The sequence below is a fragment of the Netta rufina genome (genome assembly GCF_964035555.1).
Source record: "Netta rufina genome assembly, chromosome: 5".
Lineage (NCBI taxonomy): Eukaryota > Metazoa > Chordata > Aves > Anseriformes > Anatidae > Netta > Netta rufina.
This window is the reverse complement of record NC_140128.1, coordinates 2,443,912-2,460,349: the sequence shown is the minus strand read 5'-3', so window position 1 is coordinate 2,460,349 and position 16,438 is coordinate 2,443,912. Positions and strand designations below refer to the sequence as shown.

The 16,438-nt window shown below is 34.6% G+C and overlaps 1 protein-coding gene across 2 annotated transcripts in view; it reads right to left on the bottom strand.

Moving 5' to 3' along the window:
• The window catches only part of SBF2 (SET binding factor 2), a 251,265-nt gene that overhangs the window by 55,331 nt on the left and 179,496 nt on the right, over nucleotides 1-16,438 (bottom strand). For both annotated transcript variants that reach the window (XM_084288403.1, XM_084288404.1), the window contains exons 17-20: nucleotides 16,284-16,352; nucleotides 3,817-3,987; nucleotides 1,643-1,905; nucleotides 200-372 (exon numbers count right to left, since the gene is read on the bottom strand). In XM_084288403.1, coding sequence (XP_084144529.1) covers nucleotides 200-372; nucleotides 1,643-1,905; nucleotides 3,817-3,987; nucleotides 16,284-16,352 — 676 coding nt within the window. The remainder of the gene's footprint in view (nucleotides 1-199; nucleotides 373-1,642; nucleotides 1,906-3,816; nucleotides 3,988-16,283; nucleotides 16,353-16,438) is intronic.

Genomic DNA, 16,438 nt, shown 5'->3' with positions numbered 1-16,438 from the left:
GAACTCTGATACTCTGAAACTCTCAAATTTAATCATCAAGGGAATAGTTAGTTGAAATTCAACAGCAATTACAGTCTGTAAAGGAAATCTGATCTTCTATCCCCACTGAAATTAACTGAAAGGAAAATGTGCATTACTCTCATTAGAAAAGAAGAATAATGAAAGACTACAAATGCATATTTTTTGTCACAATTATTACCTGGTATCATGCAGTGAAGACCCTTGATGTGATCCTGTGTAACTCCGCTCTCTGTGCAAACCTTGTCAATAAATCTGGTGATGAAGCGTACAACTGCATTTGCCACATCATTGTTCTCAGAGTCCTCAAACCCACTTTCAGTGTCATAGCTCTCTGCAACACTGCCTGCAATACTTTGGAGATAAATAGAAGATATTTCAAGTGTGCAAAAAAGAAGCTGGTGAAACACACATGATACCTGCCTAGACACATGAAAGCTGTATCTTTTTCTAGTAAAAAAACATAAACCACTTGCTGAAAACATATGCTCCTACCACAACTACACTGTATTCCCAGTATCATTAACGGTGTCAGAATTGCTTGATGACACAGAACATTTTCTCCATTAATTCAATAGTGAAGACCAGCCCGTAAGAGAAAAACAGATCAGCTGCTTGGAAATAATCTCTATGTCTTCTCAAAAAGTTAATTACATTATTTACAACCCATGCTAAATACAGAAGAATTAATTAAATGAATATTATAATTGCAGAGTAAAGTATTTAAAAACAAAAAGACTATTAAAAAGTATTTTGTGCATCAGGTATAAAATACAATCAAGTCAGTGGGAGATGTATTTCAAACATCTGAAAAGGCTTCCCACAACAACATTAAAAGCCAGATTCATACATTGTATTATATGCTGCAACTCTTCTACTGAACATATCTCAATGACTGAATTTAGAGGTGCTTAGTCAGCAGACAGTGGAGTTCAATACACATAACCTATTTGCTTGATGCCAATGTCCTCATATAGCGTTCTACAATTTTATCATATGAGAATTTTGACTGGTCATAGCTAATAATTAAGACAATAAATAGAGAGGGAGGAAGGCTTGCTATGAAATCTCCTGGATTTGTGTGCTAGGGAAAGGAACTGTCTTTATGCTCCTCCTGCCCCCTTAGTAATCTAACATTTGTCCAAGTGGTATATCGTTTATGCCTTTTTTGACCTCAGTAACTTTATTCCTTGAATGTGTAGCAGCACAGAAATTTTAATTTTAAGGATATTTATATATATATACTTTCTTGAAAAAAAAACAACACCCTTCAGGAACATAAACTCAAGTTATAGGAAAACTAACGGAGTAAACAGAGTAATTTTGGAGCTGCTGTTTTCTTTCTCTTCATACTCTAGTATTTGTCTTCAATGTTTGCATTACTACATTAAAAAATCTTACTGAAGCAATAAAATTTTCATGTTCCTTTAAGTGGCAGTAAATTTGTCAATGTGATATTTCATCATTTAAGAGGAACCATGTTAGATTTCCACTCTCCTTAATTAATGCTCTTGAAAAGAGAAGATACTGAAAAAAATGATGTTTAGATGAAGTTCTGAAAACTAGTAAATTTTTGAAAGTAGTGTCCCAACATGACTGATTACCAGTGAACTTGTGTACCCACCTGTTTGTGACAATACTATTACTTCCACTCTCCCAGTCACCAGTAGCTGATGCTCTCAATAACTTGTTCTTACTTGTATCCAGTGGTACTAGCAGGTAGACCATGAGGTTAGCAAAATGAATTGCCTGGCTGAAAACTGTACTTTCCTCATTCTGGACTAGTTCCTGCTGAGTTTGTTTATTAAGAGTTGGCCATAATCGCAACTGTTCAGCAGCCAGGTCCATTGCTGTCTTATCGTGGTCCAGACCCACAGAATTTTTCTCCTAAAAGACATATAAATACAAATAAATTATAATTCTAAAAAACAACTGTTAGTAAAAAAAAAAAAAAAGTTTATTAAAATGTTTATTAAAATGATTTGATTGTTTAAATTATTTATTTATTTAAAAATAAAAAGCAAATAGCTATGGTTAGTAGGGTTTAAGGAGAGTATGATTATAGCAACTCAGGGCTGAAGTAGTTTACTGAAATACACAAGTAGCATTGCCTACTGTAGACAGGTCTAATCTAACATAATTTCTTTCTAGATCTTTTTTTGTGCTGCATAATCTTTTATGTTACTTCCGAGTGGTTTACTGATTTTAATATAGCTGCTTTCCCTAGCTTATCTGCGTAGGTCACATAAGATCAAGCATAAATCAGACTGAGAAACAACATGCAGCTGATTGCTTGATGCAGATGATATCTTCCAAATTCCTAGGATGTCCAGGTGAGGCAAGCTTTTATATAAATAGTTTCCAGACCAGCTGAAAACATTCAAGTCTTTGCATGTTGGAGTCCAACTCTAGCATTTGCTTAGATCAAATTAGGTAGACGATAGGCAGCCAAATTATATTATAGCCCGAGGAAATTAGAATAAAGGAATCCGGAAGCTGGTATTACTGACCTAACAACTGATGTTAAACTATTAGAGGACTAAGTATCCTGTAAACATTTTTCTTCATACTACATAAAGCTCAGCTAATTTAGCATACAAACGTAAGTGATGCTTTAAGTAGATGCTTTCTTCTAAGTTTTACTGTTCTTTGAATTTTTCCTTACACAGTGTCAAACTGAAAGGGGCTCCCAGTACACAACCACAGTCCTTTTCTCTTTACTCCTGATATGTCTGACATGCCTTTTCAATTCTTCATTCTAACTACATTTCTGGTAATCTCTTTATTTTACTGCTTCGCTTTACAGTGCTGTATGTCTTTGGGAAGCATACATTTTTCAGTCACCTATTTGATAGCTCTATTTTCATAAAAGAAGAGAGATTATAAATAGCTTTTTACTATGTGTATGTGCTCCTTAAAAATTCTAATTTTAGTGTGCTGCAAGACTTCCCATTATACTTTCATTTTTGCATTAGAGGCATACTTTCCTCTTATTGAGAAGGTTTGTGTTCTGGGAGATCTGTCCAATTTTAATAAAGTAAGCAATACCATTCAACAGAAACCAACCTAAGGCTTGATAACAGTCTATTACAGGGACACTGGAACTGCTGCTATCTTAAGCTGTTGATGTAACAGAACTCTTGCTAGTTGTCACATTGTTATATGATAAGTTACTATTATCAGGAAAAAATACACCTTAAATGGTGGAAAAATGACACAAAAAGTGGTGTTACATAAAAATCGTAAGGGCAACATCAAATTATAATGCTTTGCAGATAAGTCCAAATTTTTGTTATTTTTATTGTTAATGAATACTGCCAAAGATCAGTAACTGAGTATCAGTGTGATTATTTTTTTCCACCACTGTTAAGTGTGTTAGTGCCCTAAAAAAGCCTTAAGTGTGAAACTGTGAAAATGCTCTTTCTGTACTTCCCTAAGCTGACCTCCTAAAGAATATTTTTTTCAGAAAATTAAGTGCAAACAACATTTTTACATTAAAGATGATATTCAAAAGTACATTTTTTTTTCAGAAGTGTATAGGTAAATGTTAAGACATTTTCTTCAATAGCAAAGTTCTTTCTGGCTGAGATTTTCAGGTATTTTTTCATAGGTTTAACTTGGACACTAACTAGTAGCACATCTTCATATGAACATAGATATATATCAGTATCTTTAACAGAGGAAAAATGAGAGAAAAACAGAAAAATTGAGAAACCATAACTTAGCTTTCTATAACTTAGAAGATAATTAAAATGTGAGTAAAAAAATACTATCCTAATATTTAATACATTCTCCTACCTTTTGTCTCAATTGTACTGCATGGTTGTCTTCTTTGGCTGTAAGGTAGAGGGAACGAACTTGATTTTGCACATTGCCATAGAAGGTTGTTTCCCAAAACTGCTGGTTAGTCCAGATAGGATGGTCTTGTACACAGGTATAAGCAAACTGACTAACTCCAGGTGCTAATTTCTGAAAGCAAAAGAAGTGCAAAATAGGCAAAATTCTCCTCTTATTTCATTTTCGTTCAAAGGCTGTGACTTGAATATTGAAAATTTTATCAAAGGAGTTGTACACAATTAAATATGCAATATATGCCATCTTTTCTAATGTAATATAGGAAAGAGAAATTATCTCTGGTTTTGCGCCCTTTAAGAAATTAATGTTGTATACAAGTCTAATGCCAGTGCAAGGCATGGCTTTCTTGATTCACTGTAGAAAAATGAGACTCCAGAGGGAGAATTCTGTGATGACAGTATAGAACACTGCTCTAATACAAAATGTTTTCCTTGCCAACAAAATGTACTATTTTTAATATCCTACATCACAGAATTAAGTATTCAAACAGAAGAAGATTCTCATTTCATTTAGAAGTCAGAACTACAGTAATGAAATTTAAAATAACTGTACATGGCAACTGAGTCATTCCAATAGGCTGCATTTGTTGCAGCAGCACAAGATGAGATAAATTGTTCTCTTCATTGCCATCTACTGCGTTGTATGACCCACATCCAGCTCCTGAAAGAGTACTCACTGAATGCACATGTTCCTGGAGTCACAAGGGTCTGGATCCCTATGCTAAGGTCTCAAACAGTATCGACACTCATTACCAGAGCACTGTTTTCTTCAAGTAGGTATATTTATTTAAGTAGCACTAGTCCTTCAGCAAGATGCTTAATATTCTTGATAATCACATACAATGAAAATAAATTTATTTCTGGAACTCCAAATATGAAGCATCAAATCTTCTACCATATGTTCTCACTTTCTGATGAAGTCCACAGAAACTATCGTGTTTTATACTACATATAGCAAAGAAGCACATAATCTAAATATCTACTTATTTCTACAGTAAAACCGAATACGTTACCAGATGCCTCATTTAAAATTTTTCACTGTCAGACTGCTACCTATACCTGAAATGTACACTATATCTAGAAGCAGAATTTTACCTTAATGATTATGTTCTAAAACATTTTACTCTATAAAAATACTACTTGATTGCATATTTACAATTCTACAATCACACACAACAGCCAGCACATATAACAATTCCTCAGTAAGAACTCAAGTGGAACACTAGAAAATTGTTACTGAAAATTTTAAAGTCTGGTTTACAGATTTCTGGTTTTGCAATTCTTTGAACTGTGTTTTCCACACTATGCTCGTCCAAGTACAACATGAACTGAAAGTCCTGATCATGTGCCACTTATTCATTCCCTATTGAAGACAAGTTCCTTTGAAATGGTATGATTGAGGAAATAATTTGTAACACACTACTAAAATTTAGCCAATTGAAATATCTTCTTGCAATTAATCATCAAAAAGTGATAAATATAAATTTTATTTAATAATGTACAAATTTCATCAAAATTTCTTAGTAACCTGTTAAATCCAAATATATGGAAGACGCAAATTATGTTAAAGGCGACTTTGTTTATTCATTATGTATTGAAACATAAGAAAAACTGGTTAGTTTAGGCTCCCAGTTTTCAGTTGTGATGAAGTTTATGGTAGCTCACATGAACTGATAACTGAGCATTTGATTACTGCACAGTAAGAGCTCCCATCTTTGATCTAGCTGTTAAATCACAGACCAGAACAGCTCATGTAATTTCTTCCTCATCACAGAATGGTTGAGGTGGGAAGGGACCTCTGGAGATCATGCGTCCAACCTCCCCGGCCTCAAGCTGGGCCACCCAGAGCAGGTTGCCCAGCTCCCTGTCCAGATGGCTTTTGAAGAAAAAAGAAAAGAAAGAAATAAAAGAAAGTTTAAACTCATAATCCTAGGCCCATAATAACAGTGTTCCAGAAATAAAAATGAAGCAAATGATTTTCACATGGGGATGAATGTGATAGAAAAGCTGAGGGGCTTTTAGATGCTCCTCCCATGCTCATAATTTACAATTATTAATAGCCATGTACAAATCACAATTTTTAGATAGATTCATGTTCAAATATATTGACATAAATCTGTACTGACCAGTTAACTCCTAGGCAACATAAAAATAGCCTGTTTACAAAAGGATGAAGGAAAATCCATCAAAATGCTAAACTACCATAAATATTATCCCTCCTATCACCACAGGTGCTAAAACAAATGGCAAAATCCGATAGTGGCTAGAGCACTGAAGCTAAGTCAGAACTTGCAGTTCCAAGCTCAGCTCTGCCTATTTTGGGGGGCAAAACCACTTAGGATTCTCACCTCGTTTCAGTTAATTTGTGAAAAATCAACATGAATAGAAACCTCAAGAAGCTCATGGTTGCTCCTATGCAGTCAAAATCCTTGAGTAGAAGTTCTCTCAGTACAAATATAAGCAGTCCATGAAGCTTCAAGTGTCTATATTCTCCGTCCCGAGAGTACTTAGCCTAGAATGGAAACTAATTTAATACATCGAATGGGCCCCAATGTTTACTGTTGCATGCAAAAGGATTTCTCTGATTTAAGTAAAACAGTAGTTCAGTGTTTTTCCTCAAGCAATACTACATATATAACATGAATATTCACCTATCTTTCCATAAGACAGCTAAAGTATACTGATATTTATGCTCTTTTTCTCTGTCCTGATAATTAATTTCTGCCAGACAGGATGAATGTAGGAGTCAGCAAAAGAATTTCCTACTTATAAGGGAGGATTTAGGGGCTGACAGCTTAAAATACACACCAGTAGAAAATCATAAAAATAGTTCTGAACAGATAAAGTCCTTCATCTAAAGCTGTCTGTATGATAGCCTAAATGACCACTGAGGTGTAAGCTGTAATAAGTTCCAGAAAATGAGTGATCTTCTGCAAAGTACACCGAGATCTTGCAATAGACTAAGAGCACTTAAAGAACAACAAAGAAATCCCCCCTAGCCCACATTACATATGAAAGAGACATCACCCATATCAAGACAATGAATTACATTCTGCAGTCTGTGAAAACACAAGCTAGATTTGGGACTTGCTATGTGTGACTGTATGCAATTTCCCGAAATCAGGAAAGAAATTTGCATTCTTTCCACCTTACTGAGTGGCACAGGACAATACCTGCCTCAATTTTTTTTTTTATCTTTTTCCTGACAGTGGATACTTCTGGTTTTGAAAATGATACTTACAGCTCAGTGAAAAATGTGTACCAACTCCCAGGACTCCCAGGCACACCGTGAGGTGCCCCAGCAGCTTCTCTATTACATTATGTTATTTATATTGCTTGTTTCTGGTAAAGAAAAGCATGCTTGGCACTGATCGCTCATCAGTCATTATCTGCCACACAAGCTTAAAGAAGAAAGCAAGTTTGTTCTAGCAAAGCAAAGGATCGAGTTCTTGATTACAAAGTTGAAAAAGAGAGTGAAGAAAAAAAAAAAAAAAGTAAAAAACAGAATATGAATGCACCTGCAACTACTCTTTTCTCACAGGTATTACCTCGGGTTTTACTGCATGCCTCTTAAAGGAGCAAGCTCAATAACACCGAATTGCCAGAAACACTGACCTTCAGAAGTAAACTTAATTTCTGTCTCCAACTTGTAATCTGGGTTAGGGGTTTGGATATTTTTGGTGACAAGATGAAGGAAGAGAGGGGAGAAGGAGGTTGCTGCCGAATAAAAGTGAATAAAACCAAATAAAAGCTTCGTCCTCAACTCCTCAAGGAATCACTGTGCTATGGTTTATCTGCTTGACTTCTGAGAGAAAGCTACCGCCAAGATTAGTGAAATTACCCCCCAAACTTCTCTGCATACCAAAGGGGATCAAAGCACTCCCTCTGTGCTGGGTAATGTTCTCCCTGGTAGTCTGCAAATGTAAGTTTATAGATCAGCCAGGACATAGCAGGACAGAGGGTACTCTAAAGGGTTACTCCCCGTCTTGGAGCAGTTTATGTAGACATTCGATTACCAACCATCACATACCAAGAATAGGTTCCACTTACTGCAGGCAACATGCTGCCACTCTTCAAGGTGACATAAACCAAGCTCTGCATGTGTTCCATGACCCAGTCCTGTATTCACGTGTCTGCTGTGCCCACACAGACACCCGATAAATTCAACGGACTTCCAAGAAGCCCAGAGGATCACACTACAGAAACTGCCCTGAAGAGGTGAGGTTTATCTATGTACTGACTTCATAAAACTTGCATCACATCATGCTTATACCAATATTCACCACAGCATACAAATACTGAAACATACATATGAATACGTACATGCATGTGAATACGTTTTCAAGCCTGACTGAATGCTGCATGGATAGTGTAAGTAAAAAAAAAAATAAAATTAATCTATTCAATAAATGGCTTTCCCGCTTGGTCTAAAATACAAAATTATACCCATATGTATTGTACATACAAATGTGGGCAAAGGTCACACAAACATAAAGTAGTAATTATTATGCTTCCGTTATTATTATTTTTTTTAGTTTTGCTTTTTACTGCTTTGGAAAAAAAAGGACACACAATACTAGATCAAGCATTTCCTCTCACCCCAAACCCTTTCCAACATGAGAGAAAACCCTTTGCCACCTTCTCCCACCGACCTTCAGAAAGTCCCCTGACAGGACTGGTCACAAGATTAATTTAAATTCTAAAATACTTTAAATTGTAAGTACCAACTTACACTGCTAATCTACTGTTATTTCACCAAGAAAAATAAAAGAAAGGCCAACTGACTTTCAATTCAATGCTAACAAATCACAAATGGGTGCGCAAAACCAGCAGAGGGCAATAGAATTCTAGAATTTTTGCAAATTTGGGATGTAACTCTGGATGGAGTTTTACTTATTGTATAGATTTTCTGGCAAAGGTGACTTAAACATCTAAATACATATTGTCTTTAATGCCAGATTCATGAAGATCATGTATGCATTACTTGAAGCTATACAGAGTATCTCAAAGATTTCTACACAGATATATGAAGACAGACATGTATGTTAACACAAAATTACATGTAACATTAAATAATACACAGTGAAATACTATTTCATTCTCTTGAAGAGATAAACAGATTTACCAAGTTCTATTATACACAGATCACACTAGGCAAATTAAAATCATCTAGAATGATGGACTTTTAGAAGGTGAAAAAAAAAAAAAAAAAAAAAAGAGAGAGATGACATTTTCATTATTCACTTCCAAAACTCCTTGCTAAGACAAAGATTAAAAAAATCCTGTAGTTAGTCCCTCCCACAGATGTGCTAAAGTCACAATATCCTCTTCTTTTCTGTGACGAAATTCTTCTGGATTTTTTTCCACCTAAAAATAGCTTTGAAAGTAAGATCTGCTCTACCTGCAAAGGCATAAAATCTGTTCTGCAGACATGTATTATGTATCCTTTCAAAAAACAAAGTACACAAATTAAAATATTAAAGGTCAAAGATGATGTTTTGGCATTTGTGATACTGCAAAAACACCTGACCATAATTAAGAAGAATCCCCAGATTCCTATTTTAACTAAAAGAAGTACAATTACTTCTTATAAAAATAATGTACTGAACTATAATCTTTATTTGAAAGTAACTCCTAATGAATGGAATAAAAGCCCTTGATGGGAAAGTGTTTGGAAATACTGAGAGAACTTTGACCATCACCTTAATACTTTCTTCCATGACCACACTCAAATTCATGAGCACCTATCAAGTAACTACATGACCCTATCTCAAAATTCAGTGAAATAATGTTTCTGTGTCACCTCTGGAAAACCTTCAGCCACAGTTAACCTACTGCTGCATGGAAGCAACAACAATTACGACAACTAATACTGTTTTACAGCTTCCTTGCTGTGCCTCAAACAGCCTGGCTTCAAGCAGTACTTCAAGTACTTATTTCAAACTCATATTGTGAACACTTCAGGAGAGGGATCATCATCTTTGTGTTCTTTGGTACAAAAGCAAGACCAGCAGCTCTGGTCTGTGATTAGGACTCCTGGATTTTCCAGTAACACAAATACTACTAAGACAAAGATTTGATAACATTATAAATCATTCTTAATCTATTTTTTGCCTGTCAGCTTGTATACATGCGAAACGACTAATATCTCTGAATGAAGAACTGTTAAATATGATGATATATGGAAAAGCAACTGGTATATTAAGTTCATATTTTAAAATCTAGTTTATATCATAAAAATGCCACATGGTGGTTCTGTTACACTCCAGAAGTCTAGGAACTGACCTCAACCTGAAGGTTAAACACATACTTTTTCTTTACAAAATATGAATTGCCTGTAAGGATTAAAATCCAAAAATACACTTCCAGTCCTGCAAAATGATTATTGTATATCATGCCATTTTACATTTTCCCCTCACATTACTACTCTCCCGCTTTACAAGCCAGACTGTTACATGGAGTTGAAACATACAATCTCTGCTGATATGAAGAAGCATTGTGGCTCTGATAGTAAAGTAATAGCAAAATGCAACAATGAGAGCAAATACGTAATTCTTTTGATACTTGTAACTCTATCAGGAGTAACGCAGAAAAGAATTTCTTCACTGCTGTGTGATGTCCTTAGTTATGCTACTACTTATTCTAGAAGAGTTTATGTAAAAGTAGTCAGCACCTGAAGTCTAGCCTACAAATAGTTTGTTCTTTGTAGTTCAGTTTATTCCTTAGCATCCAATACAGGTATGCTCTTGCAGTTTTTAAGCTTGTAACAATGGATTTTTTCTTTTAGGTAATTGACATGAGAAATTCTGAGAATGGATAAATAAGAGGAAGAACTACTACTAAAAAGAATGTTACTTAATACAGTTTCAGTCATGAAAACATTTACACAGACTAAGATAGCATCAGAACTGGCAAAATATAGAGATATAAGAAGAAAATTAATGGAAGCAGACAAAGCTTCTTGCCAGGATAATAAAGGAAGTCTTTCAGGATGGGAGTTTTCTAAATTAAAGCCAACAACTCAAGAGTGCAGAATGTTAAAGTGGTTTCATTGCAAGCACATCAGAGTAAGCCAGAAATGACTAGAAGTCATTTAGATCTAAAAATGAAAATCAATCAGTGTAGAAAGCTAACACATTACAAAAAGTCCTTTTAGCTTTATAGAAGGCTAACCAACAAGTACTGCTGTTTATGAGAATTGCCTGGGCCAATTACAGTTAAGTAGAAATGCAAATTAAGAATTAAAACTCACATCAAGTGTAAAATCAAAAACAAAATCAATCCACCAAACAAACAAACCCACAACACCACTAATTTGCTTTTCAAAATCAGCCATCATCAGCTACCTCTATACAATTTCATGGTATTTATACAAATTCCAAGATAAAGATTAATGCATTATTTGGTGAAAGGTAACAGAAGATAATATTAGTACCAAATTTTCCACTGCTTTTCACTGTACATTTGGGCCAATATTCCACTGATTTCATCCAATACTAACCGTAAGATTTGCCTGATAAAGACATAAAAATTGAGCTGATTCTTTAATCAGCTTTTCATCATGTCACTTTGTACCTGATGCTACACGAGAGAGAGCATTTCACATGATGATGCTTCTGTTACATGTAATCAACCTGGAATTGTGTGTCTCTTGGAAAAAAGTCTAAATATTCAAAATATGATAAACTACTCTGAATTTCTCTAGTACTCCCTCTTCAATCTTTAGAGAATGCCCTTATCCCTGTAACTGGCAACCTTCTGACACCTAAGAGGCTCTGGAGTGAAGAGGTCATTTATTTCAGCATTTCAAGGTGGGAAGATTTTCATCCATTATGTCTGTCATAGCTGTTACTGCAACTTTGTAGTTCATTTCAAGCAGGAAAGTATAAACTCAAATTAATTTCCTTTTGTTATTATGCTACGCTGAAGAGCATATATTTGGTGCTATGGAAAAAAATTGGGCTATACATCATTTTTTCCATCAAACATTCCAACTTCATATTTTCTCATTAATTTCAAACTTTTTTCTTAAATTGTGATTTTGTACTACCTTGAAGATTAAAACCAACCAACACTTCCAATAAGCACTAACTTCTCAAAAATGATGCTACCATAATTGCTAAGATGACCTGAATAAATACTTTGTAACATATTGAAAAGCTTTATATAAATGATTCACCAAATTCTGGTAGACTTTTTTAAAAGACTGAATACAGCAGACCTCCTATTTTATGTAATTCTATTTCTTTTACAGTAGAGGAAGGCTTAGGTGTATGAAGTACAAACAATAAATGGGCAGACACGCAAGAACATCCAATCGATACCTTAACCTGAGGATTTCACTAAGCCCTAGTGTGTGTATTTCTCCAGTGTTTCACTGCACATTCTAAAATAAAATTAGCATTAGTATCCAACTGAAATTTTATTCAAAATTTGTTCGTTTCCAAGCACAAAAAAAAATGAATTCTAGTCCCTATTCTTTCCAAGAAGCATATCATTTAGTCACGTAAAAATTATGAACCAGTCTCCAATGCATCTCACTATGTTACAGTAAAGGACAAGTGACAACTTTTATGTAATTCACCCAATTCACTCAATGAGACGGCTTGCTGCATTAGATTTGTTGTTGTTGTTGTTGTTTTTTGCTAAAACTAGATAAACACTATCCGAGTTATGCACATCAAAACATTAACTACTGACTCAGAAATGTAAATCCACCAGTTGTGATTATGAACTGCTCTGGCTACTGCAATTTGAAGACACCTATAAAATACTGTATGTCGTTCACTCAACATTTTTACTAACAAACTTTGGTTTCAGAGAAGTGTATTCTGATTACGGTATTTCCTATAATCAAACACAGGTGGTCAAAATTGTCACTTCTGAATGCTCAATAACAGTAATTCACAAGCGGGTTACTTGTATTTGAGCACACATGATTACAGACAGTCCAAGTAGGAAATTTTAATTATAAAATGTTGAAAAAAACTCCCTGAAAGTCAGAAGATTTTTATTGTGTTTTATTCTGCACATTCGGGTTCTGCAGTGGTTGAAGGATGCAACAAACAAATCTGTGATCAGACTGGAGAACATCACCCTAGCTGAAAAGGGAGGGAAGATGAAGAAGCAGGCTCAGCCTGTGGCTTGAAATAGCAGGGAGAAAAAGAGATTTTGCTTCCTCTGCCTGTTGGTCCAATGGACAGTGTGAAACTGGTGCCTACAAATGATCATCACTTTCGCTGCACACTAAACCTTCAATACAGTGTAGTCTACACTACAGCTTGCCACCTTACAAAGAGACATAATTTGAAACGGTATATCCAAATTTTGTGAATTTGACAAGGCCACTTATACAATTGTGAAGCTGTCTTCCTTCCCAAAGTAATAAAAGAAAAAACAAAATTCAGAAATATCTTTTTCACCTTGCCCTTTCTTCCCACTTGTAGATGAAGAACTCTTTACTGCAGCAATACAGAATAGTACATTTCTACTTTATACACAGAAAGAAATGACTGCATACCAAATAAGCATGGGCCATCTGTACAAAAACAAAACAAAACAAAAACAAACAAACAAACAAAATCCATGGAAAAATTCTTTTATCTTCATGTATAAAGATATGCTATTTATATTGTTTCAATTTTAAACAAAATTCCAACAGCATTGCTAATGGTAAACTAAAACCTTTTCCTAACCCAGAAGCAAAGATGTGTTTGTTTTTGTGACATTAAAAGTACACATCAAGACGTTCACTGTCACTGGTGGGTCACATTTTGCTAACAGCTCAAATTAATTACTAAAATTTTTAAATAGCATTGTGACCATTTTTTCTAGAAAAATTCAAGTTATTTCTCCAGGCCACAAATATGTAGCCAGTACTGACTTCTTGTCCATGAATTTAATCCTGCCAGCTATGACTTAGAGTACTTCTGTGACTAAATCCTGCCCAATCAAGTTTCACAACAGGCCACTCACCAGACTTCAAGAGTTGGAATTCTTAAATTTCAACAGACAACCCAAGAGCTGATACCATGCTGTACACGCCATGATATTTCTTGTTCTTTTAATTAGATACATGTAGAGATACCCTAGAGTAATCATTATGTAAGCAAAGAAAATAGGAGAAGCGCATGACCTGTCAGATGACACAAGCTTGTTTCTTAAAATTTATTTTATACTGTTTTCCCAAGAATATTTTAAATACCTTAATGCTAGAGCTTTGGCTACTTTATGAGACTGTTCCAGAACCTTAAAGACATTACCCCTAACAATATGTTTCCTTACTACTTAGTTTCTTGGTTTCATCTGTTGGACTCGCATGAAAATACATCTTTCTTTTTATTTATAGACCTCAAACACTTGTTGTCTTTGTGCACCCATGTACAGTAAAGCTATTTAGGATGAAAAGGTAATTGTTTCATTACTGCTCTCCTTTATGTTAGATAACTAAAATGAACGCACATCCTGAAATTTAGTATTTCATATGTACAATGGATCTCTAATAAAGGAATTGTGATGTTGTGTAACTTCTTTTCATTATTTAATTTAAGTAACATGAATTACATGTATTGTAATGAAATCCCTTAATTTCCCATAAAAATACTACAGCAAATACAAATGGTAAAATATATATTTGACTGATACAATTCCACAATGTCCTTAGATTTATTACAATCTTTCTTACTGGTAACTTTATTTGGAAAATCAGTTCTGTAGTAACTGAACACAAAAATGAAAACTTGTATTCTCACTTCCAGTCTTTTCCTGGCTTCCAAGAACACTGTGTAGTTTCAGTGTAGCCAGGTGAAATAATATTTAATACACTTCTGGCATTAAACATGGTGTTTTGACAACAAAAACATCACTGAAAACAAGCACATACTTCTAAGCACTACTTCAACATTTTTGTAAAGCATATTGACAATCACACTGCAGAGGTAAGATAGTTCTACATACTGAAGCGACAGTATTGAAATATCTGTATGCTGCCTACAGAAAAGAAAACATACCTTGATGTGTGTATAAATAACACTGTATATGGGAATTCAGTAAAATTGACAAGCAATTCAGCAGAAAATGCCATAACATGGTTTGATAGTACAAACGTACCAGTTTTGCCACTATTCATTTTAATAAAAACAATTAATTCCCCAAATGATTTTAATTTCAGCTTGTACATTCCTCTGGACTTACCAGAGACAGAATAGCAATATGACTTTTTAAGCAGCAAAACATATACTATTCTAAGATTTCTGTAAAGAAAAACCAAGTGAATAGAAAATTTATAAACTGTTAATCAATATGTTAGAAAGCAGGAAGCTCAAGGGAAAAAAGAAATGCAGCAGGATTGGCCACAACTTCTACCCAGAACAGGGAAAGAGGAACATTCATTTAGAATAACTGTACAGCAGGAATCCCTCCAAGATATTATAAAGGGAGATTTGAAGGGGGTGGAAAAATGTCACCCATTATTCTTACTTTAAGAATATTGATACAGATTGTTGTTCATACACAGGTTCATGTTAGGCACTTAGCATACTCATTCCAGTCTAAAATAAAATACTGAAAACCTCTAGAGAAGCTGAAAAAAGCTTCAAAAAGTTTCACTTAGACTCGAATTCCAAACAGAACCTATAAACTGTTAATTGTAACTAATCACTACAGAGTTTGTCTACTGATCTTATGTGCTGGAAAACACATCAGTATGTGTTTAGTATGAATAACTAAGTTTTATACCAAAATAAGTACATTTGCCAAACAATTGTATCTAATGGGACATACCAAAGGGGACCATCACTGAACCTGAGGATTAGATCTGGGAAAAACAAAATTCTTTTTCTATTATGCATTAACAGCTGGCTTTTGCAAGCAACAGTCAGGTTACTTTATTTTTAATTCAGGTCTGGAACATTAAAAAGTCATCATGCTTCTTATATCCGGGGACTCACTACTTACTAAGTAAAAAATTTCAGAGTTAAATATAGGTAGGGGACTATTTTAATACACAAAAGATGTCAGTGAACTTTTTGTGAGAGAGATGGTATGAGATCTCAGTACTCCTATTGAAACCAGAAGTCTATACAAAAAATTAATGATTCTATGTTCAAAGCTGCCTGTTCTCCCTGATGGTGAAATCAAAACTTATTTAGGCTTATTTCAACACACATGATACTCCATGCAAAAGATACATTTTTTTAATTTACCGCTTTTTGGCAATTATTAGAGGAACTAAAATCAGAAAATAAAGTCAACCTTTCCTCGTAAAAGAGTTTCAGTGACATCAGTCAACTTTAGAACAAGGGTTCGTACCCATCATGCACCTTCTGTCATCACTTTCTTCCTTTTAACTATATGTAAACTAAAATTACACAAAATAGGAGTGGTTTTAAATGAAGAATAAGAAAAACTTACCCTATAGAAAGCAGTTGTCAGGGGTAGTAATGCTGCAGCAATGCTATATTCTTCTGAAGACGAACAATCCTTCGAGAGAAACATAGGAAGGAAATTAGCAATCATTTTCAATTTTTTGCATTATATAATTTCATTTCTGCCTCACGCAGTCCCTA